General features: G+C 35.4%; 1 protein-coding gene across 2 annotated transcripts in view; it reads left to right on the forward strand.

Annotated features, from left to right (window-relative positions):
- The window catches only part of ARHGAP24 (Rho GTPase activating protein 24), a 528,695-nt gene that overhangs the window by 220,949 nt on the left and 283,023 nt on the right, over window positions 1–24,723 (forward strand). For both annotated transcript variants that reach the window (XM_003811243.7, XM_063603558.1), the window contains one exon: window positions 24,304–24,391. In XM_003811243.7, coding sequence (XP_003811291.1) covers window positions 24,304–24,391 — 88 coding nt within the window. The remainder of the gene's footprint in view (window positions 1–24,303; window positions 24,392–24,723) is intronic.

The following is a 24,723-nucleotide window of genomic DNA, read 5'->3' on the forward strand; positions in this document are numbered from 1 at the left end:
GCATAACACTCCAAGGTGTATTTTAGGCAAAATCTTCAGATTTTTTGTTTGGGATTTTAGTAGAAGAATTCAAATACCCAGACTTCATCTCAACTGGAAGATCTTAATATTGTATATGCGTATTTTAGCTTATCTATTCTGAATTATTTCTGTGAAAAGTAAAGCAAAATAATATTTTGGTTCCTGCATTTAGCCATCTCTACATAAAAAATTAAGTGATGCTGACACACAACTATGTAAGTTCTCTGCTACTTTCTAAAGACCATGGTTCATATTCTCCTAGATCATGGCATGTGCCCAATAAAGACAGGGTTTGCCTTCACCTAACATGTTTGTCTGTTACATGGGTATGGGGAAGGTTTAGCTAACTCCTGGTTCATTTATCTCAGTGAAAAAGATTAAAAATAAAAATATATTCCATCATAATAAGAATGCTCAATCATATCATAGATGGAAAAAAATCAAATTATTGTGGAAGGTCTCTTTGTAAACTAGCAACCTTCTATTTTGAGCTGGCAACCCCATTGTCATAGAAAATGTGATTATCAATGAAGGATTTGTACTCAATTTGATTGTCACTGACCCTGAAATATTGAAATTAATATGTTAAAAGTCTGAAGCTAAATAACTCACACCTAAGTCACTTGATGAGTTATAACAGCAGGAAGTCAAATAAATTAGAGATGAATGTTTTCAAATTAACTAATATGAGTTAATATTCATTAGAGTAAATTAATTTAATTTCCTCTTAGTTGAATTTGAATAAAAGCAAATTAATTAGTGTAATATACTATGCAGTGTTTGTTACTTCCTATCTCAAATCCACAGTACATATGGTACCCAATAGCAAATACAATTCCATAGAGGACATGTACTGATATAGTATAACTTGAATTTATTTTCCTGAAGGAAATATATTGACAATGTTACAAATAATTTAAGGCAGCCAGAGGTATGAGCAGTTTCCTTTCATCTATGTTTAGCCATACACAGATAAATGAGAATATAGTATTTTGTAGATAGACCAACTTTTTCATTATTTTAATCTCTCAGAATATATGAACTAGATTGGGAGTGCTGGGTCTCATTTAGGATCCAACAGCTTTTATTTTTATTAAAAATGAGTTCTAAAATGCCCTATTTTTAAATTCCTAAAATTAAATACATATTGAATGTATTTATTTCTTCCTGCTTCATCATCAGCTTTTATTAGTGTTTTATTAGGATCCAACAGCTTTTATTTTTATTAAAAGTGAGTTCTAAAATGCCCTATTTTTAAATTCCTAAAAGTAAATACATATTGAATGTATTTATTTCTTCCTGCTTCATCATCAACTTTTATTAGTGTCTAACATTCAGATTGGTAACTTGAATAATGGGAAGAAAAGATATTTACACAATATTTTTACCATCAGAATAAGGAAAAGGTAGATGTTTATTCAGGAAATATACAATCCTATCTAGAATTCAATAAGCAGAATGATTTACCTGAGTCATTTCAGATTCATGAATTGTTTCCTTCCTTTTGTTAGCGTATTTCCATTTTCATTTTTAATGCCTGTAATGCTTTTGTATTATTTTAAGATAAGTTGAATGCCCTGTTATACATCTTAAGTTTTACATCAAATGGCAATTTAGTTTGCTGAAGTTGTCTCACAGACATAACATTCTTTCAACCTAACTCACAACTGGATTGTGCTTATTGTGAATAAAAGTACCCAACAAATCATGTTCATAGCTAAATCTGGGGCAGCACTTTCAACTGAGTAGAGGGAGAAGATGCCAGAGTTCCTTGCTGACTTATATGAAAGGACACCATGCAGAAATGGTGAGATAAGGGAACATTGATCAACTTGTTGAGGATGGCCCTGTCTTGTCAGTGGAAAAAAGAGGCATTGAAAGGGATGAGTAATGACAGAAGCTTTTTTCCTAGTAGGATGCATATGGAGTGATAGTGGGATATAATCGAGAGCAATAATATCGGAGGATAATGAATGTGCCACAGTTGAAACTATAAGAAAAATCCCCTTTTAGTTTTAGAAAATCACTGGACCAACGATCAGCTAGTGAGGAAAGGGTCTCATGGTTTTGTGTTGTTTTCCATTAGTCAACTGGCATGCATTTATGCTGTCAGCAAAATTATTTATATTATTATTTATAGAGAGAATTACTTTGTCCTTAGCACTGGACTACATTCTAAAGAAGTTATGAAGAATAATGTAATGCTGTTTTGATACTCAAGGAGCTTAACTATCTAGTTGTGCACAGATAATATGTCTGCATAGTTTGCTGAGAATGATGGTTTCCAGTTTCATCCATGTCCCTACAAAGGACATGAACTCATCATTTTTTATGGCTGCATAGTATTCCATGGTGTATATGTGCCACATTTTCTTAATCCAGCCTATCGTTGTTGGACATATGTAACAAACCTGCACGTTGTGCACATGTACCCTAAAACTTAAAGTATAATAATAATAAATTTAAAAAATGTGTCTGCATAAAACCAGTGAACATACTTAGAATAACATACTGCTGGCAGTAAGCTCAGCTGTGTAGCAGATAGTGAATAGGATAATATAGTTCCATTAATATGTTCTAGAAGACAGGTTAACATACTAAATGAAATGGAAGTCAATTGGGCTATTTCTGAGGAAAAAAGTGAAGAAGGTAGAGGCTGAACTTTTAGGAATCAGAACACACTTGGAAGGACACTCCAGGTTAAGTGACGAGCATAAGAAAAGCTCAGGAAGTGGAAACGGATGTTTCTGTGTGAGGTGGAGGAGGGGAGACAGGCAGGAAAGGGAAGCCTGCCTTGACCAGAGGTGAAGGGAGGTGTCAGAGAGTCATTAAAATTAAAGTTAGGGGCACCCAATTTGAAAAAGCTACAAAAACTTCATAGAAATACTGAGTCCATTTTCATTTCATGTTCATTGTTTAATCTTGAAATATTTTCTTAGGCAAACATATACTATTATTTGTAAAGCAAGATTAAGCAAGAAGTGTGTGTTTGAGGGGAGTGTGGGAGAGGAAGGGAGAAGTGGGAAGGAAGACTAGCCAGCAGTATCTACTTACACAAGCACCCACTAAAACTTTGTTAAGGCTTTGTCCATTGTGACAATGTATGACAAAATTAAATTAGTCCAGGTCTACAGATATTTCAACATTGTTGTCAGTTTGGAGCTTGGCTTCTTACCAGAGCAGCTTCATTTTTAGTCATTTGATGGACTGCTGGACCCATGGAAGGTTGGCAGGGTTTCTGTGACTGTCTGCCTGGGGAGGAAAGAGTGGGAGCTGGGGGACTAAGTCCAAGTAAACTCTGCAAGTGTATCTGTAGAATATGGAAAGTGGGCAGATCCAGAAATTCTTCAGAGAGATCATTAACATGATTTTGTGGGATTCTTTGAATGTTAAATGCCTCAACATTTGGGAGGCACTATAAATTGTATTTGAACATGGAACTTCTCTATATAACATCCTTCCTGGCTTCATAGGCTCACATTTGTAAAGTTTCAACACTTAACATTGTAGTGGTCTGTTAATCTCTTCCTGCTGCCTTAGCAAAATATCATAGACCAGGTGGCTCAAACAACAGACATTTATTTTCTCACAGTTCTGGAAGCTAAAAGTCTGAAACCAGGGCGCCAACATGATTGGGTTCTGGCGAGGGCTTCTTCCTGGCTTCCACATAGCACGTTCATAGTTTGTCCTCCCATGACAAAGAGAGACCTAGCAAGGACACTCTTTGATATAGTTTGGATATTTGTCCTCACCCAAATCTCATGTTAAGTTGTAACCCCAATGCTCGAGGTGGGGCTGGGCAGGAAGTGTTTGAGTCATGAGGGTAGGTCCCTCATAGCCGGTGCTGTCTTTGTGATAGTGAGTTCTCCTGTGACCTGGTCATTGAAATGTGTGTGGTACCACCACCCCCCACTTGCTCCTCCTTTGACCATGTCACCATGACATCCCTTATGACCTCATCTAAAAACCTCCTAAAGACCCCATCTCTAATTACCATTACTTTGGGGATTAGGACTTCAACATATGAATTCTGGGGAGACACAAATATTCAGCCCATAAGTGGATATTTTTGGTTGCATCCTTGTCCCATCTATTCTTTGCTTTTTCCGTTACAAACATGATCCTATGATGGATATAGAGAAAGATTTGAATCAGAGACTACAGCAGTATATGTCATTTTATTCTTGGCACCTCCTTGTTAATCTTCTTCCTAGATATGCAGAAGGAAATCAAACTGACGAGTGTCCATTAAAAATTTCATTTTTCAAACTGGGCAGTGGCTCACACCTGTAATCCCAAAACTATGGGAGGCTGAGGTGGAAAAATCACTTGAGCCCAGGCATTTGAGACCAGCCTGGTCAACATAGTGATATCCTGTCTCTACAAAAAATAATTTTTCAAAAAAGTTAGCCAGATGTGGTGGTGCATGCCTGTAGTCCCAGCTAGTTGGGAGGCTGATGTGGGAGGATCACTTGAACCTGGGAGGTTGAGGCTGCAGTGAGCTATGATCATGCCACTGCACTCCAGCCTGGGCAACAGAGTGAGACCCTGTCTCAATTTTTTTTTTAAATTTACTTTTCAGAGAGATATCCTGACCACCCTATTTAAAACTGTTAACCAACACCCTCCCCACCCCGCTATAACTCCTGACTTCACTTTCTCTACTGTTTTTTCTTTTCTGAATAGTCATTATCATCTTCTAAGGTAGTACATAATGTATTCATTTTGTGTATTGTTTATTGTCTGTCTCCCATTAAGTATATGATCCACTAGGACTGAGATCTTTATTTTGTTCACTGATGTATCCAAAGTACCTAGAATAGTGCCTGGCCCATAGTAGGCATTTAATATATATTGTTGAGTGAATAAAAGCACAGCTACAAAGTTATCTATAGAAAAATGTTACATTTATCCATTAAAAATTAATAATATTAAGGAAACACTATGTTACACAAGCTGGATTGAGATTTTAAAACTCATACTTAGCAATGATTTTTACTTTCCTGAGGAGATCACACAGTAGAGGTAATAAGTGACCAGTACATCTGTTTTGAAGATAGAGCTGAGCCGGGCACGGTGCCTCACACCTGTAATCCCAGAAGTTTGGGAGGCAGAGGTGGATGAATCACCTGAGGTCAGGAGTTTGAGATCAGCCTGGCCAACATGGTGAAACCCCATCTCTACTAAAAATATAAAAATTAGCCAGGTGTAAGGATGGGTGCCTGTAATCCCAGCTACTGGGGAGGCTGAGGCAGGTAGAACTGCTTGAACCCGGGAGGTGGAAGTTGCAGTGAGCCAAGATCATGCCACTGCACACCTGCCTGGGGGAAAGAGTGAGATTCTGTCTAAAAAAAAAAAAAAAAAAGAAGAAGAAGAAGAAGAAAATGGAGCCAACAGGAGTTGCTAATGCACCTGACGTGGTGCAAAAGAGGAAAGTCAAAGGTAACTTCAAGATTTTTGGCTGAATACCCTGAAAGACAAAATTGCCATCAATGGAGACAGGAAGGATTACAGGGGAAGCCGGCTAACGGGTGGTGGTAATGGTGATTGGGGAGGTGGTGGTTGAAGAGCTTAGTTCTGTTTGTGGTCACTTAATGTTGTGTGTTAGATATCCAAGTAGAGAAAGAGCAGTATATATGAATAACAAATCAAGGTTAGAAGTCTGAGCTTGAAACGTGAACTTATACTGACTCCACTAAAAAGACTCTTTTATTATGAAGAGTTTGATATAAAGTAGACATGGTGAATGTAAGATATCACTAGAGAAAAAAATGGAAAATCACTCTATTTTTGAAATTTATCTGGTATATTTTCCTTTATATAGTATCTTCCAGCAGGCAAAACAAAAATAAAATATTTCTCTTTGTTTGTTTCACACTGTTGTATTTTTTATGTAGACATAATTTGCAATATTTATTCCTTGAGAAATCTTTCCCCTTGGAAATTCATGAGTTAAGATGATCTTGAATTGGAAGAAATATTTCATTATAAGAAATAAAGTGAATAACTTTTGGGTATTTCATTAGTCTCTCTGTCATTATAATTACAGAATTTTTAAAGAAAAGGTTTATAGGAAAGGAGATGTGATAGTAACCACTTGCTATTATCTCTCCCTCCATCAGCTACTTATATTTCTTCTTGCGTATGGCCACACTAGACATAAAACACATTTTATCTTCCTAATCACATTATCGATTTATTATATTCCTTGCCTCATAGCCTTTTGTTTTGTTTTAATCTTTTATTTCAATAATTTTTGCGTACAGGCAGGTTTTGGTTACATGGGTAAGTTCTTCAGTGGTGATTTCTGAGATTTTAGTGCACCCATCACCTGAGCGCTGTACACTGCACCCAATATATCTTCTTTTTTCCCTCACCCATCTCCCAACATTTCCCACCCTGAGTACCCAATATCATCTTGTTTTGTTTTTGTTATCAATTTTGTTGTTTGCATCTTTTCAAAAAAACTGTACCGTATGCATCTTAAGATGGCAATTATTTTACAGTGATTGCATCCTACTGTAAAATAAATACATCAATCAATGAAGAATTTGGGACAGCTGTCACAACTACAAAAGCCTGTCCTTACATTTCATGTCTTATCTGGTCAGATTTTGGTTGACTGAATTTTTTTCTTTTTACAATTCAGAATTGCTTGGGTGGTCCTGACAGATGTTCAAGAACCCAGTAAACTCTTACATTAGCACAAAGTATAGAGTTAGTGACATCAAGTTTCATATATAGATATGTGTGTACTATGTGTGTTTGTATAATACAATAGAGGCTCCAGCTTAATGGAAACATATGGTAAATGGATTTAATAAAAATTCTTTTTTGAATGCTGATTATCCAAACCATCTGCAATGTGGTCAGATCACACTTCCTTCATGTCTTGCCTGAGACAACAAAATAACCAGAGATTTGGACTCAGTTCCTGAGTCTAAGGAAGACTGTCCAAAAGTCCATCAACCCATGGTACATATTTTTCTTCTGAAAGGTTGTTTCATCTCTACTCCATTCCTGTCAGCCTATGAACGTGTGTCTCTCTTTTTCCTTCCTCTCTAGTTATAAGATATATGTATATAATATATACACCCATACATGTAATAAAGCTTCTCTCTTTATGACTCTAGCATATGTAAATATATAGACAAAGGAAGAGGAGTAACTTAAAAGGGGAAGTACATTCTGTTATGTTTTGGTGAAAACGCAGAACAAAATAGAGAAGCGAAACAAGTTTTCAAAAAATCTCTACTTTTCTTCTTCTGCCTAGAGAAACAGATGTACATTGTATTTTTACAGATGCAACTTTCTTAAAATTAGAATAATGCATACCTTAAAATGATTGTTTTAGGTTATTTATTAGCAGCATAGCAAACAAATATCAACTTAATTAATAATTAACATTTTTGATAGCTGTTTTATAAAATTTATTTCTTAAAAGTATTTTTGAAATCTTTTCATATACATTAACATATATTCATATTTTATAGGCTCTAAAGTATTATAAGATACATTATTGAAACACAATAAAAAATTAGTCCCTTCAATTTGATAAACTTTTTTACACAAATTGTCAGTAAGTTGTTCAATGAAATACAAGAAACAAAATTATAAATGTTGTCTTCTGTTTTGCATTTGTTCACCCTGGGGTTTGTGAGTTTTGATGTCCTGTAATGAGGTTGTTTGCAGAATATATTACTAGATTGTCAAGATTTAAATGCATGTTTAATTTACAGCATCATTTGTACTCAGTTTTGAATATTTCACTTCAGCTTTCATTACTGCATAAACAGAAATTTTAACTTGTTATAAGTGACCCATGAAGGGGGTCTGAGAAATACAAAATATACTCAAAACAGTGACAGGGAAGGCTCTTTGTGGCCAGCTGTGATGGACAGAGGAAGGCAAAGGTGGAGGTCAGAAGTGAGACCCCCACCGAGAAGCATGTGAAAGGAGAATTTACTTGTGGGAAAGAATAGAGAAGAGAAGCCCACTTATTGGGAGGGTGAAGGAGAAAAATGAATATAAAAGAAACTAAGGATCCTACCAAGATTATGACTGAAACAACTGGGTCATTGTTGATAAAAATGAGGCTATGAAAGAAGTAAATTTTATCCTTTAAGGCAGTGGAAATAGAATAATTAAAAGTTGCCTGGTCACCAAGACCATAGACTTGTAAGAAATTCATTCACGTGTTTTTTATTCATTTAGTCAACTTCCCATTCTACAAATATTTTTAGTACGTGTCATGTGAAAGACACTACTATTTTCTCTGCATTGAGTGTGGTAGATGTTCAGGGTAGGTGAGATGAGATGACAGATGGTCCTAGACACCCAGTAAGGATGAAGTACTGTTTTACGTTGACTTGGCTGGCAGCAGTGGGCAACCCTCTTCTATGTTCTGAATGTTTGTAGTTAGTGTCCCCTACTTCATTAACACATCGAAATACCCCCAAGATAATTATATTAGAAGGTGGGAACTTGGGGGAGTTGATGACATCATGAGGGTAGTGCCCTCAAGAATGAGATTTGTGCCCTTATAAAAGAGGCCCCAGAGAGATCCTTGCCTCTTCTGCCATGTGAGGTTACAGCAAAAAGACTGACATCTAGAAAGCTGACCCTGATTAGACACCAAATCTGCTGGCACCTTGATATTGAACTTCTCAACCTCCAGAACTGTGGGAAAGACATTTATCCTTTTTATAAGTCATTCAGTCTGTGGTAGGCTGTTATAGCAGCCCAAACAGACTAAGGCACTCTCCAACACCCCAGAGCATCAACAACACTACATTTTTAAAGTCAGGTTTATTGAGGTATAATTTACATAGAGTTATGTAATCACCACCACGATCAAACTATAGAACAGTTATGCTACCCCCCAAAAAATCCCCAATGCCCCTTTGCAGTCATCCGCTCCCCCACCCTCAGCCCCTGGCAATGACTGGTATATTTTCTGTCCCTGAAGTTTTATCTTTGCCAGAAAGTTATATTATGCAATCTATAGCATGTAACCTTTGAGCCTGTCATCTTTCATTGAACATAATGCACCTGAAATGCTTTCGTGCTGTTGTGTGTTATCAGTAGCTCCTTACTTTTCACTGCAGAGTAGTATTCAATTCAATTGTATGCATATATACAGTTTTTTTTTGTCTAGTCACTTGCTGAAAAATATTTAGGTTGTACCCCATTTGTCAGATTTATTAGTAGATCCACTATGTACATTTGCATACAGGTTTTTAACACTGCACTTTAATATATCTTCTTTCTATCATTGTAGCTTCCAGCCTTTTAGTCAAAGAAACCATTTCTTCCTCAACTTCAGGTTTCTAAAAATGCTTATGAGAATGTGTTGAAGTCTTGGCATCAAACCCCTTATTTATGAGTTAAAATTTATTGACCACCATGAGAAAATTATTTTATAAGATAGTTTTGGAATGGAGGCCATCAAAAAATAAGAAAAAATATGGTAGTGATAGGAGAAGTTGGGCAGTATCTAAATGTAACTTTTGCCAAAGTACCTTCATGAAGTACTGAATGTATTTTCCATTTACTCTATATAAGATGATGTGCTGTGACCTGTGGAGGGATTAAAAACTATGATACTCAGTTCTTTGTCTTCATTTATTTAAAAATATTTTTAACAACTTTAAGTAATAAGTGGCATCATATGGCGTATATTTCTCTTTGTTAATTACAAAGGAAACTCCGAGGACAGGTTCTACATTTCGTTTTTGTTAACTTATATTTTGTTCTTTGTTTTTAAGTACTAGGTCCTCAATACCGTATCTGGCATATAGTAGGGCTTATTAAAGATTTTTGAATGTATAAGCAACCAGATAGAATTTTTTTAATGAAAAGTAAGAAAACATCATAAGGTACTTTGATTGACCAAGGGTCAATAAGTTTTAAAAGTTCGGAGTGGATGAATCTAAGTAGAATGGAATCACTTAGGAAAGTAGAAAAGATAAGAGTTTCCTTTAGATTTTGTTGCTTTTTATGATTGATATACCTATTCTTCACATTTAAACCATAGTTCAGTTAATGTGAGACCAAATCAAATGTAAGACATACCATCATTTTAGGTATTACTAAGAATAATAACACACTGTAATTTGAATTATGATCTACCATTGTCTATAAGATGTATCCCAAATTTAAAAATATAAAATGAGAAAATGCAAATTATAAAATTAATGAAATATGAGATTTTTACCAAGTTTATATAAGATATATTTAAAAATTATTTATAAAGTATTAAAATTTACACATATGACAGATACTATATTTTAAATTTTAATTTTTTGACTCTAACAAGAAAATTTAACAAAATATACGAATATACATATACAAATAAGACATATACATATTGAAGTTCAATAATTACTTGAATGAATATAATATGACTTGCATGCATGTAAATATTCATGTGGAAAGTGACTACGCACTCACTGTGAGCAACAACAATGTAATCAGAACACCTGTAGAGATAGCAACATTTTAGAACCTTTTGATTGAATTCCATTGTGTAGATAGGGAAGGTTATAGTCCAACATTTTTAGAAATGACCATTTTTTCATGTGCTTACCACATGCAGGCATCGTGTTCAGCTATCAACGGTCATATGAGTTAATTGCTAGTGTTATCTGTATTTTATAGATGAAGAGAATGAGGCAGAGAGAAGGTCAGGAACTTGCTCAAAGTTGTACCTAACAAGGATTAAAGTTTATATGTGAAAAAAGACAGTTTGACTCTAGAATTCATGTTTTTATTCTCTCTTCTATGGCTTCTCATGTTGGATACTGTTTTAGAGCACCATGCTGTAACAGTTATAGTGACAAATAAGCATAGATTTAGGAGGAATATCTGAGTCATGAGGGGTCTGGAGGTTAATTTTCTTAACAGATGAATAAAATATCAAGAGGGGAAAGGAAGACAATGGGGGTGTGGTAGGTGTCTTTAAAGATGTCAAGAACCATAGGATATTCTCAGCCAATGGTTGCAGGGGAGAGAGCACAGATATTCTCAAGAGCCAGATTTCAGCTGGGTATGAAGTAGAACTTAAAAAAGATCGGAGGTGACCACTATGAAGTGATCTTCCTCAAGCTGAATGAAGAAAGAATTCAGGCATTGGTAGGGGGATGAACTGAGTAACTTTAAACTACTTTATGTGATGTGTAGATGTAAAATTGTTAGAGAAATTCTTTTTTTTGATGGACCTCCAATCTGTTAAATGTTACATCCATTGAATCACTGGATATACCATATTGTAAAGCAATTTAATAAAAATACATTTTGCTTATTAAATAAAAATGCTTAATGTACTGTGAAAACTACTAGCTAAGAAGAACTGATAATGTAAAATTTCATCTTGCTTACTAAAACTCATCTGTCATAATAAGAAATTTTAATATAGAGTCCACTTTTATATCAACATTTTTCTATAACTAACCATCATTAATATACTTTAAAAGTCTAGTGAAACAGATTTCCACTAGACACAAAACACATTTCCCTGAAACACATGCTTTTCAAAAAGATGTTGTTTTTGTTTTTTTTTTCTTTTGAGATGGAATCTCACTCTGTCACCCAGGCTGGAGTGCAGTGGCGTGATCTCAGCTCACTACAAGTTCCACCTCCTGGATTCAAGTGATTCTCCTGCCTCAGCCTCCTGAGTAGCTGGGGTTACAGGCAGGCACCACCATGCCTGGCTAATTTTTGTATTTTTAGTAGAGACGGGGTTTCACCATGTTGGTCAGGCTGGTCTCAAACTCCTGACCTCGTGATCTGCCCGCCTCGGCCTCCCAAAGTGCTGGGATTATAGGCGTGAGCCACTGCACCCAGCCAAAAAGATGTATTTTTGAGATATATTAAATGAACGCCTTATTTTGTTTATAGTGGATTTGTTGTTGTTTTGAGACAGGGTCTTGCTCTGTCACCCAGCTAAAGTGCAGTGGTGCTATCATAGCTCACTGTAGCCTTGAACTCCTGGGCTAAAGTTATCCTCCTGCCTCAGCCTCCTGAGTAACTAGAGCTATAGGAGCATGTTACCAAGCCTGACTAATTTTTAAAAATTTTTTGTGGAGGGACAGTCTTGCTATATTGCCCTTGCTGTTACCTCCTGGCGCCAAAAAATCCTCTCACCTTGTCCTCCCAAACTGATTGATAGGATTACAGTCATCAGCCACCATACCCAGCCTTTATATACTTTAAATTCAGATTTCTTTGCTAATATCACTACTATACACCCATGCAAGGATATATTTTTACCAGATGTTGTGGGTAAAGAGAATGCTGAAATATGGATGACCTGTTTGTGCTTTTTTTTTCCCTCACCAGAGAAATGTTTGAATGCTTCCTTGTGCTTCTTGAATTAGTATTTTATTTTGACTGAGATAAGAACTGTTATTTAACTTTTATTTTCACCATGTCTAGCAAAATATTTCCAATAATATGCTCCATCGATTCTTTGGTGGTTATAATAATCATAAAATACAAGTTGATTTTAAATTCAGACTTTAGATCCTCAGAAACTTCTGGATAAACACATAGGTAATAACAAGCAGGGATCCCTTATAGATTTTTTATTTTTTATTAGAAATAGAAATAGTTGAAAAGAGTTTCTGCCCTTTGGACACATGTGCAGTACCCAATATGTGCTATTTTCTTGAAAAAAGGAATGGACCGCTAATGAACATTATTAAAGTTGGACCGTTTATTGTCGTAGGCAAAAATTAGGTCACTGATGACTCCGGCACAAGAATGAAAGTTGATTACCTCAACTGGAAATGAAAAGGAGACCAGCATGACTATTGCACCCTGAGTTCTGAGTCCTCACAAAGCAGCTGGTTTGGGTCATAAATTACTTGTTAATTGTGTATTTCTTTTTTAGAAGAAAAAGGAAATGATAGGCTTCTTTTTTTCCGATCTCCACCTGCCTGTCATTGGTAGGTGGCATAATGATCTGAGAGAGCTGAGGAAATTGCTGTTCAGAACTTGGACTAGTTCTAGGTCAGAGGATTGCTGGTCTTCATTTCCTAATTTGCCAAAGAAAATCTCCCTGCAAAATGAACCTGAAAAGTCACAGACATATCAAATACTTTCTTGTTCAGGCCTCGTTTATTCTTCAGCATATGTTACTGTGAGTAATATATGTATATTTGTGATCACTTTTCAATATGTACGGTAATATTAGACCATAAATATAAATAATAATAATAGATGTTTATGGAGTATGAAAACTCTGTTCTAGTAATTACCAAATTAGTTACCAAACAGGACTTAAAAGAAAAATGATGTTAACAAATAGCTGCTATTTACTAATCCCTAACCATGTATCAGCAGTATGCTATGCACTTCACATCTATAAACTTTATTTAAACCTCAAAACAGCCCTCTGTGTAAGACTCTTTTTTTTTTAGGTCCATTTACTAATGAGAAAACAGAGGTACAGATATTTATAACAATTTCCCCAAAGTCATATATTTAGGACATGGAAGTTGGAATTTAAAATGAATTTGTCAGAATCTCAAGCCTATCCTCTTATCCACTTTACTGTCCTCCCCTACTAAAAATAACCCTGATGAATGCATATCTTACTCATCTTCCTGCTCTATTCCATCACGGTGCAATTCAGTTGGAAAGGAGGCTGATGTCAAGAAGTCAGAGGGCGCACTCTGTTGGCATCCCCTTCCTGACAACCCCACCAAGGGGTTTTTCAGACCATATTTAAATTCTTCTGATAAAACAGAGCTCAAATCGCCTAAGAAAGCAATTTTACCTTCATATCTATTATCATTTGACAAAATGGGTGACAAAAAAATCTATATAAAAAACCCCCATGACAAACCCGGACACGTACCCCTGAACTTAAAACTTAAAAAAAGAAAATCAACCTTATAGCGAAAGTATTAATGTTTTTGTGAAATATGTTGTTTTCTCTGCGTATTACTTTTATTTTTAATTTTAATCTATAAATAGATAAAATATTATCTTAGTTTAAAAATGAAAACTATTAAAAGTTTACATCAAATTGATTTTTTAAAAATCAAATTCAGAATGTCAAAAGCAACTGTGTGATTAAGTCCCAAATTGCTTCTTCCTGCTGAGACATTGTATTCAGCGTTATCAGGTTATTTTGGTACACCAGACTTAGAGATTATATAGTTTCTTCCAAGGTTAATTCTAGGTCCTTTCCACTTAATTTTTTAAACACACAGAGGGTTTATTAGTTAATTAAAATAAGATCTCAAATGAGGCTATTTTATCATCAATTTTCTGGTCCACAGATAATAGCTTATTGGGCCCTTCTCTTTAGAGTCCTAGAGTTTCGCATAGTAAATATTGCATAGCTATGACCATTTTTCGCTCTTCACATTTCTGTTTCATAATGAGACACAAACTTTGAAACCCTCCCTATTCTTTTTCATCTTATTGCCATATACTTTGCTTCAGACATGTGTCATTTACCACCCCCTGAACAGTTCACATTTCTTTTCCTAGTTGAGAAATAATAAAAGTTGTAAAATGACATTTAGTAATTGAACACAGTTTCTTGCCACAGATACTCTGCCTTGGGGTTCCAAGGACATTAACGTGACTGGTTTAATGGTTTCCTCCTGTTAAGAGAGAAGAGGGTGGGGTCAGAAAGGATTTTCTCTGGTTACCACCTCTCAGAATGCCTTGCACACCCTGGATTCTCCCCAAAAATGATGGACTAATTAACAGTTAGGACCATTTACCAGCATTTGAGGGTTTAGGGTGGACTCATTTTAAAACCCCAGCTGTTTACAGGCTCCTTTCTAGGTCATTGGAAGAGTTGTTGCCACCTTTTTTGTATTAGTTTCCCTTGGCTGTTGTAACAGATTGTCACAAATTTGGTGGATTAAAACAAAAGACATTTATTATCTCCTAGATAAGTCTGAAATCATGGTGTGGAGGACTAGACTGTCTTCTGAGGTTTTGGGGGGAAATCTGTCCCTTTTCATTTCCAGCTTCTGGTGACTGTCCGCAACCCTTGGCTTGTGGCTGTGTCACACCCATCTCTGCCTCCATGTTCATGTAGCCTCTCCTCTGTGTGAACCAAATCTCCCTGTCCCTCTTATAAGGACACTTTCTACTAGATTTAGGGTCTACCCAGATAATCCAGGAGAATCTCTCTGTCACACTCTTTAATCACATCGCAAAGGCCCTCTTTTCTAATAAAGTAATATTTCCAGGTTTCAGGGATTAAGACCTGACATCTTTCCGTGGCCATTATTCAGTAAGTGATACTATATTTACACATTTTCTAGGGCTGTCTTCCACAGTCCTTACTGCAAGGCAGAAAACTAAGTTTAAGGTTCCCAAATGCCCCTGTGCAACCCTGCCGTCTCCTGTCATTTTTGTTTGCTTTTAAAATGTATGTCTAGGCTGGGCGTGGTGGCTCACGCCTATAATCCCAGCACGTGAAGAGTCTGAGATGGGCAGATTGTTTGAGCGTAGGAGTTTGAGACCAGCCTGGACATTATGGCAAAACCCCATCTCTACAAAAAATTAAAAAATTAGCCAGGCGTGGTGGCATGCACCTGGAGTCCCTGGAGTCCCAGCTACTCAGGAAGCTAAGATTTGAGGTGGCTTGAGCCTGGGAGGCTGAGGTTGCTGTGAGCTGTGATTTCACTACTGTACTCCAGCCTGGGTGAAAGAGTCAGACCCTATCTCAAAAAGATAAGTTCATTAATTAATAAAAACATATTTCTATGTTTTTCTTAGTGCACAAGTAATATGTACTCATTATTTTTTAAAAATATATTTTAAATAGAAAAATTTAGCAAAATAAAAATCATCTATAACCTGACTATCCAAAAATAACCTATATTAACAGTTTCATTTTTTTCTAAGCATGTTGGCATTTTCAACGTCCTACATCTATGTTTGATGGATAAATGAATAAGTGAAGGAGCCAATAAATCACAGGACGTCTGCCTTCACAGAAGATCTGGTTAAGGAAGTGGAGCTTGGACTCCTCAAGATCAATTGTGTCTCTGTCTATCAGCTGCATGCTCCTCAAATTACTGGTGCTTTACCATTCCTTCTGTAAGATGACAATAGTTCTGGCACATAGTAAACCTCTGTAGATGTTACTTATTACAATTCAGTGTGGGAAAAGGCACTCCAAGTGGAGGAACTTGGAATGGAAATTGTTGGCAGGTGGTTTTGTGTCAACATTTGCATTAGTTTTCCTCTCAATTAAAATTTTTCAAAAATAACAAAGAGCACCTCAAGAAAGGTAGTGGGATGTTCCAGACAAATGTTGAATATCTGTAATATTACAGAGTGGTTCATATAATACATGTATATTAAGAAAGCTAATTTCTAGGTCTCTTACAATTTTGAGAGTGTGATTCTAGACTTTTGGTTTTAGAATCAAGTCTTTCTTTCCCTCATTTCCAATGTGCCTCCTCTCACAATCGAGGAATGTCTCCATCCTCCAATGAATCAAAACATGTTGAAAAACAGAAGTGACCGTATGGTAGCTAGATTGGTGATGGCTATGCTCCCAAGAAGAATGCTCATGCAGGAAAACTCTATCTGAGAAGAAATTCATGTTCTCCTGTTCTGTCCAGTGTGGAAATTCACATGGGGTAAAAGATCCTCCGGTCTAAAAAGAAAGTGTTAAACGTTTTAAAATGAGTTATATCAGGAACACTCAAAATACTACATATCTTTTTCTCTATCAAAATTAATGCTCTCCTGTTAGTCTCCTAGGATCTGAATACCTGTAATATTAAATAATATAATGAAAACGCTTTAAAATTAAATGAGCCTAGAATGATAATGCTTCTCAAGTGTAGATCTGCAGTTTACAATATAAAATAGCAAGATGAGACATCTGATTATTTGTTTCTATTTATTTGCTAATTATAAAATAGTCTCATACAATTATTTTTGTCATTTTAAATTTAAATAATGATTTGGAAATATTACATGTTTTCCTTGCTTTTGTGTTTTTATTAGCTGAGGATATAGTACATTCTACAGTGTGTACAGCTTTATTGATAGTATGCTACAGTTTTCTATAGGGAAATTTATAAAAATGCTTAGGTCAGTGTTCTCCCAAAAAATTGTGCATCAGAATTACTAGGGTAGATTCCAAAATGGTTACCAATTTGCAAGTCTTCCCATCTCTTTTCTCTCTCTGGTAGTTCCCCAGGAATCTATGTAACTAATTTCAGAAGCTAAGAAGAAACTTGATAAGTATTTATAAAACTTCCCCAAACTGCTTTAATAGCAGCCATTGATTAGAAAGAGGAACATAAATTGGCTTAACAGCTAATGGTAAATCCTTAAAGCAGTTTGCATTTATTCCATTACTTTTTATTCACACAAATATGTATTAAGAATTATCATACTGGAGTCTGCCTGGTGTTCCCTGAGCTTTAATTTTCTCATTTATAAAAAGAGAAATACCTATGTTACAGAGTAATTGGGTAAATTAATGACATAAATTACATGCAAAGTGTTTAGCAAAGTAGTAGTCAAGAAATATCACTAATCATCCTTATCAACATCAAACGCTATGGTATTTATTATTAGATTGCTAATTAGAGGTTTACTTGTTTTACTAACCAGTCTAGCCTTGCAAACACGATAGTAAAAACTGACTTCAGATTTTCTAGTTAGTTTATCTCTCTGTTTACTCACCTAGGTAATAATACTAGCAGATATATATTGAAACTTTACTACAATCATTTCATTATTTGGGGATTAGCAAAATATGGGCCCAAAATAGCTTAAAGGTCTGGTATATTAGATTTTTAAATATTAAAATAATAAATACTGTGTACCAGGCACTTTTGTACAAACTTTGCATGTATTAGCTAACAATGATGCCATGAAGTAGGATCTATTTTTATCCCATTTTACAGATGACGAACCTGAGGAAGGGGGAGAAATAGTTTGCCTGAAGTCATGTGACTAAAAGGTGTTAATGGGAACCTGAACCTAGGCAGTTTGACTCTAGAATAGATTTACTTAATCACAAAATTTACTGTTATCAGGAAATTATTATATAGCCAGAACACTTATGGTTACAATTTAATATTTTTCATAAGTGTACAGTATCCTGTTTCCTTTTCATAACAGGGCCTTAATATGTAATACCTGTTTTCAATGTTCTGCCTTCCCCGAGTAATTTTTGGATATAGGAATGCAAAGACTTTATTAGCCTTTCTCACCTTTATGTTCTCTGTGCCTAAGACAGGCCCTCAGACTTGCTACATGTTGTTTAATTAATATTTATTTAATAAATTCATGAAATTACTTGCTGTAAAGAAAAAAATTGAACCAACATATCGTTTTAATAAAACCTGTTGAATAATATTTATTTCATCTTGATCTCACTTTCAAACCTCTGTCTAATCTCATTAAAAATGGACATATATTGTCAAGCTGAGATTTTTCTAGTTCATTGTGATGCTCATAGTCATTGTTTATGCTGGAAAAAAATCTCAACATTGTGCTTATTAAACTAACAGAGCTATTACACATGCATGGTTTTTCCAATCCAAATTCCAAAGAATAGGATCCCTGTGCCTATTTTCAACAGCATCTACCCTTACCCCAATCTCTTGTGGTTTTGGCTCAGTGATCTGGTATTAACTAGATATGAGCTTTCTTTTTAATAGTAATTTTAGCTGACAGCAAACTACTAGTGTGGTTATGAATGGTGTCGCTTTTGCCAACTCTTAGCTGTCAAACTATAAAAGATTTTGTTTATCATATTTCATTTTGAAGTTTCAAAGACTCTTCATAAAAGGAATATTTCTTATCAGGAATAAAAATATGTATAATCCCATTTTGAATGTGCTGGTTAATTATTGTCATGAAATTATTGCCATATGTGCTGAACTCTTATCAAAAAGGTTCCATTTCCTTGTTGTACTTGAGCCTCTTCTCTCTCATCATCCAAAGTTTGCCATGAGGCATATTGAACATCAAGGGATAACATGCACTTACTTAGAAAACTCAAGACACTTGCACCCTGGTTCTTTTGTCACTCAGTATTCCAGCAAGTAATTGATAGCTTTGTCACAAAAGGGATAATTGAACAGTGTGTGATTAAAAAAAAAAATTTACCAAGTGTTAGAAAGGTTAATGAAAACCAATGGATAGGTAAAACACCCCTGGGTGAAAAACAGAGAGGAACCCCTGACCACTCTTAGCTCTACTGGAATTTGGGGAAGCCGGTGACTTTAAGATTTAGCCCAATACAAGTAGGACCATGTTGCAGCTAGCATGGAGGGAAACAGGTGAATAAATATCTTGACCTGTCTCTCTTGTGCTCTTCTGACATCCCAAAGTAGCCTCTCTAACCTAACCTGAAGCCAGAGATCAAGAGAGCTTGGTTTATGGAATTTATAGAGATTAATCTCTTAGAGTATGGAATAGAGTGAGGAGTGGAGAGAATATCTGGGGGAACAAACAGAGAATATCTATCATATTTACTAAGAGAGAATTTTAAAATATCACATGGTTTTGGCTCAAGTGCATGGGGATGGGCCTTATGGAGCTTAAATCTTCCTAATTCCCATTTCTAACAGGGGAAATACTCTTCTAGATATAGAGAAAAATTGAAGTCATCTTTTACTCTTCCTTCTTTGTTTCCTGTTTAAGCTATGACTAGTTTCTGTACATGTTTCTTAACAATATGTAACAATGCATCTGTAATGCAAATGTATACCATTTCTACTGCCAACACGTTTCTTGACCTTACCCTCTTATATCAAATTAATTGCTTTATGATAACAAACTTTTAAGAGTGTGGTGTCATTAAATCTCCATCTGCTTTGCACAAGAACCTACCCTGGCTCTCAGCTGCTACAGATACCAAGTGTAACATCCTCTGCCTAGGCTTAGAATTTCTACAACACATTCTCAGCACATGTAACCAACAATCTTCACTTCCTAATTATTCCTCCACATGGGTCTTTTGCTTATTGTAATGTGCTCTGCACATATGGTTCTAATTTCTGCTTTGGTTGATGTTATTTCCTCCACTTTGAAAGATTAGCCCTTGGCCACTAAATCTTAAAACCCTACCTTCCTCTTAAAACCATTTCCTTTATATACTTTTCCTAACTAATCAGCCTGCCCTTATGACACTCTATTCTTAAACTTTTATTATATTTACTTGATTTTCTAAATACTGTCACACTCATTTGTTTTAAAATTATGTACTGTGTTATTCTTGTACTGAGAGTAAAGAGTTTATTATTTATTTCTTTCACACACTTCACATCACCTGAGATATTTAAAGAAATAATATCTGACACATGGTAGTCTGTCAACATATTACTTTTGAGTTAGATTGGGCACCTGACTTGTACTTATTTATTAGTTCGTTGCTTCTTTGGTTAATTTAGAGCAGCCGTGGAAGAATTAACCAACTCACACAAACAAGCAGTGCATACTTTTTAATGACTAATTTATCTCTTAGGTATTTGCCCTAAAGGAATACATTAGGGAGAAGCTCAAAGACTTAGCTTCATGGATGTTCTTCATGTTCTTTACAACATAAAATGTTCCTTATAAGACAAAAATTATAAATGTATTACAGCAGTAGAGGATGTTAAAGTATGTATACTCAAGCAAGTACTATATAATTCAGCTTTTAAAAATGATGTAGATGACTACACTTGGCATAACAACAATACATGACTTTTAAGTTTTGAAGCAGATAATAAATATCTTTTTATTTTGATTACTGTTTTGTGAAAATTGCTCTGTGTGTTTATACATGCATGTATAAACACGTAAAAGTATGGGAGAATTTATATGGTGTTAACATTGGTTATCTGTAGTGGGTAAATTAGAGATTTTTGTTTGTTTACCTGCATTTTCAACACTATAAATATTGCTAAACACTTTGAAAATAACTATCACAATTAAGACATTTCCCTTAGTTATGGACTTTACAGAATTTCCATACAATGTGATCAAGTTAACTATTTCAGTTAAAGGACTTTATTTTATTTACTGAATGACTTAGTAAATTAACCACAGTAAATGTCAATTACAGCATATCCTGCCCTAAGCCTTGTCTGTTGATATTTAAACTACTATTTTTATGTTATAATTTGTTTGAAAAACTTGTCAAAATATAAAATTTATATAATGTCAAATAAGAAAATGTTAATAAAAATTTCATCCAGAAGTAGCTGTTTCACATATACAAAAAAGACAACAAAGGATAGCATTACTTGGAGTTTTTAAACTACAAAATGTGATAGCTTAAGATATCACGGAGGTAGCATTTATGCTAGTGTGTTGCTTGAATTCAACTTATATGGCACATGTACAATTCAAGATCTTAAGTAGAACCTGAAGATATAGAACTAAACAGGAGCTATACATACACACACAAATACACATGTGGATAAAATGAATATTAGATGCTATGTTCTAAAACTGAGATAAATCACAAAATGAATTACTTCACAAAGTCATTTCAGTAAGTAGAATAAATTCTTAATTGAAACAATTATTTTTACCACATTACCTAGAAACCATATAGATTAAATGTATGTAATAAAAGGTCTTTATTACAATGAGTATCTTCAAAGTATCTAGCAATTTTTAAAAAATTACTTCAAAGATAGGGAAACAAAATGGGAAATGGGATCTATAGGCCAGAGAAAACTAGATATGATAAAAAGCAGGAAAAGGTACTTCCTGGAGGAGGAGAACAAAGGCAATTCCTCCAACACCTCACCTTGTAAGGCATGGGGGGAGAGGGATACTTCTAACGTGCAATTTCTTGGGTTTTGGTTGGAGAGCGCTATGCTTTATCAGTCTAAGCCCAGAAGGAGGGAAATGGCTGAGGACTATAATTTTCTGTGCCAAACCAAGTAGGTTGAAAATTGAGTAAAATACTACTTTAGCTAAATATTACTATTTTTTGAGCTGGGAAAAATGGGCAATATAATACAGTGGACAGGAGCATGGGCTTTTGAGTTCAGCACACTTAGTTTTTAACACTGGCTTCATTATGTTAACAGTTCCCATTCACTCAACAATACACATTTTTAGCCATTAACTATATGCCAGGCAAAATGCTTGGCATTGGTAGTAAATTAGGGAGCAAAACACATATTATTTTTCCCTTACAGTTTAACGAGGGAGATGGATTTTAATCAATTCATCTTACAAATAACATAACTACATACAATGGTAAATCAGTCCAGGAAAAATTCAAGAATCTATGCAAGTATATTTTAGATGTAGACAATCTTAAAAATAGTATAAAATTGCCAGGGAAAGAATGTTGTCCTAAGGTAGATGGGAGCATGCTGCCATTTATAGAAGGGTAGTTGCTGGATGATAGAAAGCCATAGAAAGCAAAAAAGTGTAAGAGCAGAAACAAAAAAACCAAACATCGCATGTTCTCACTCATAGGTGGGAATTGAACAGTGAGAACACTTGGACACAGGAAGGGGGACATCACACACCGGGGCCTGTTGTGGGGTGGGGACAGTGGGGAGGGATAGCATTAGGAGATATACCTAATGTAAATGACAAGTTAATGGGTGCAGCACACCAACATGGCACATGTATGCATATGTAACAAACCTGCACGTTGTGCACATGTACCCTAGAACTTAAAGTATAATAATAATAATAATAATAATAAAAGAAAGATGTTAGAATATTCTGGAGAATTCAGTGAAGGGGCATTTGAAAAATTTCAGACAAGAGATAATAGTTGCCTCAAATTAGAGAGTGGTAGTAGTAGAGATACATAGTAGAGATAATGATTTCTATATTTCTGGCTTTTGCAACTGCATAGAAGAGGGTGACAGTCACTGAGCTGGGGAATACATAATGAGAGCCAGATTTACTTGCATTTTAATTTGACTAAGTTGAGTTTAAGACATCTTTGAGATAAGTGGAAATGTCAAATAAGCTTTTGAATGTATCTGAAGCTCAGAGTGTCCTAGATTAGAAATGTTACTCTGATATTCATTGGCCTACAGTTGGTTATTGAAATCATAGGCCTGGATGAGATAGTATGGAGAAAGAGAGTACTAGAGTCAGAAGAGAAGAAATTATTGGATAAATCTTTTCAAAAACTCATATTTAAAGGTCAATTAGAGTCAGCAAAAGAGATTCAGACAACAGAGAAATTAGGGAAAAACCTAGAGAAAACAAAGAAACAAAGGAAAGAAGGTGCTTCAAGGAAAGAGTGGTCAATAGTGATGAACACTTCTAGAAAGTCAACTCACTGAAAAGTGAACATTATCAAACATGCAGCTTGTGAGTCATGTAAGTGGAATGCTGGGTGCATCAACCAGGCTGCAGTGGGTACAGTGAGGAAATAGATTCAGTATAGACAGTAGGCAAAGAAAAAAAATAGAATAATAGCGGGAAGTCAAAGTACTTTTTTTTTAATGACACAGACTTTTAAGTATATCTCAGCACTGAATGAAATGATCCACTAAAGAGAGAAATTTAAAGGTAGAGAAAGGATAGCTGGGCGTGGTGGCTCATGCCTGTAATCCCAGCACTTTGGGAAGCCGAGGCAGGTGGATCACCTGAGGTCAGGAGTTCGAGACTAGCCTGGCCAACATGGTGAAACCCCATCTCTACTGAAAATACAAAAATTGGCCGGGTGTGCTGGTGGGTGCCTGTAATCCCAGCTACACAGGAGGCTGAGGCAGTGGAATTGCTTGAACCCGGAAGGCAGAAGTTGCAGCGAGCCGAGATCGTGCCATTACAATCCCACCTGGGTGACAAGAGCAAAACTCCATCTCAAAAAACAAACAAAAAAAACAAAAAAAAAAAAAAAAGAAAAAGAAAGAAAAGGAAAGAAAGAGAAGAGAGAAGAGATAATCAAGAGAAGGCTTATCACAACTATGTCTAAGTCTACCTTGTTTTCACAGCTATAAAATGGGGAAAAGAATATCTACCTCATAAGATTATACTAACAAATAATATGGTGCGGGTAGAATGCTTAGTAAAATTTCTGGCACACAGAATGTGTTTAATAAATTGGTGCTTAAGATGAATCTAGCAGCTAACATACATATTAGTCTTATACATATTAGATGCTCAACAAGTATTCATTAAATCTTGAGTGAACATGATTCTGGCACATAATTTTTGATTATTGGGAATATAAAAGAGTCTGATGCATCTTACTGTATACTGGGTTATAGCTACACCTTGGATATTCACTGATTATAATGATGACATATGATGTTTGCTATCTGATGATGTTGATGTTTTGGGTATTTGTTTTCACAGGGTACTATTTTTCTGCCTGGAAATAAAGTTTTTGAGCATCCCTGCAATGAAGAGAACCCAGGGAAGTTCCTTTTTGAAGTAGTTCCAGGTAAGATATTTTCCTAGTCTGATTAAATTATTGTCATCCTGTGTTGGTAAAGGTGAAGATGGGTCAGACAGGTTTCATTCTTTTTTGAATCATGACTGAGAACCTTAATTTGAGGCTTGGTTAGTGTTGACGCAGATAATGACTGCAGGTTTATATACTAGTACAAATGAATGCACTCACACACACATACTCTGACCACGTGACTACTGGATTTTCATTTGTCCATGAGACTCCATAGTTGACCACAAGTCATGATACAGTATTTGTTCAGGACTATTGGAGATGAATTTGATTTTACAGCGCTCTTGTGATATGAAATTTGACAAGGAGTT

This window comes from Pan paniscus, chromosome 3 (genome assembly GCF_029289425.2).
Source record: "Pan paniscus chromosome 3, NHGRI_mPanPan1-v2.0_pri, whole genome shotgun sequence".
Classification (NCBI taxonomy): domain Eukaryota; kingdom Metazoa; phylum Chordata; class Mammalia; order Primates; family Hominidae; genus Pan; species Pan paniscus.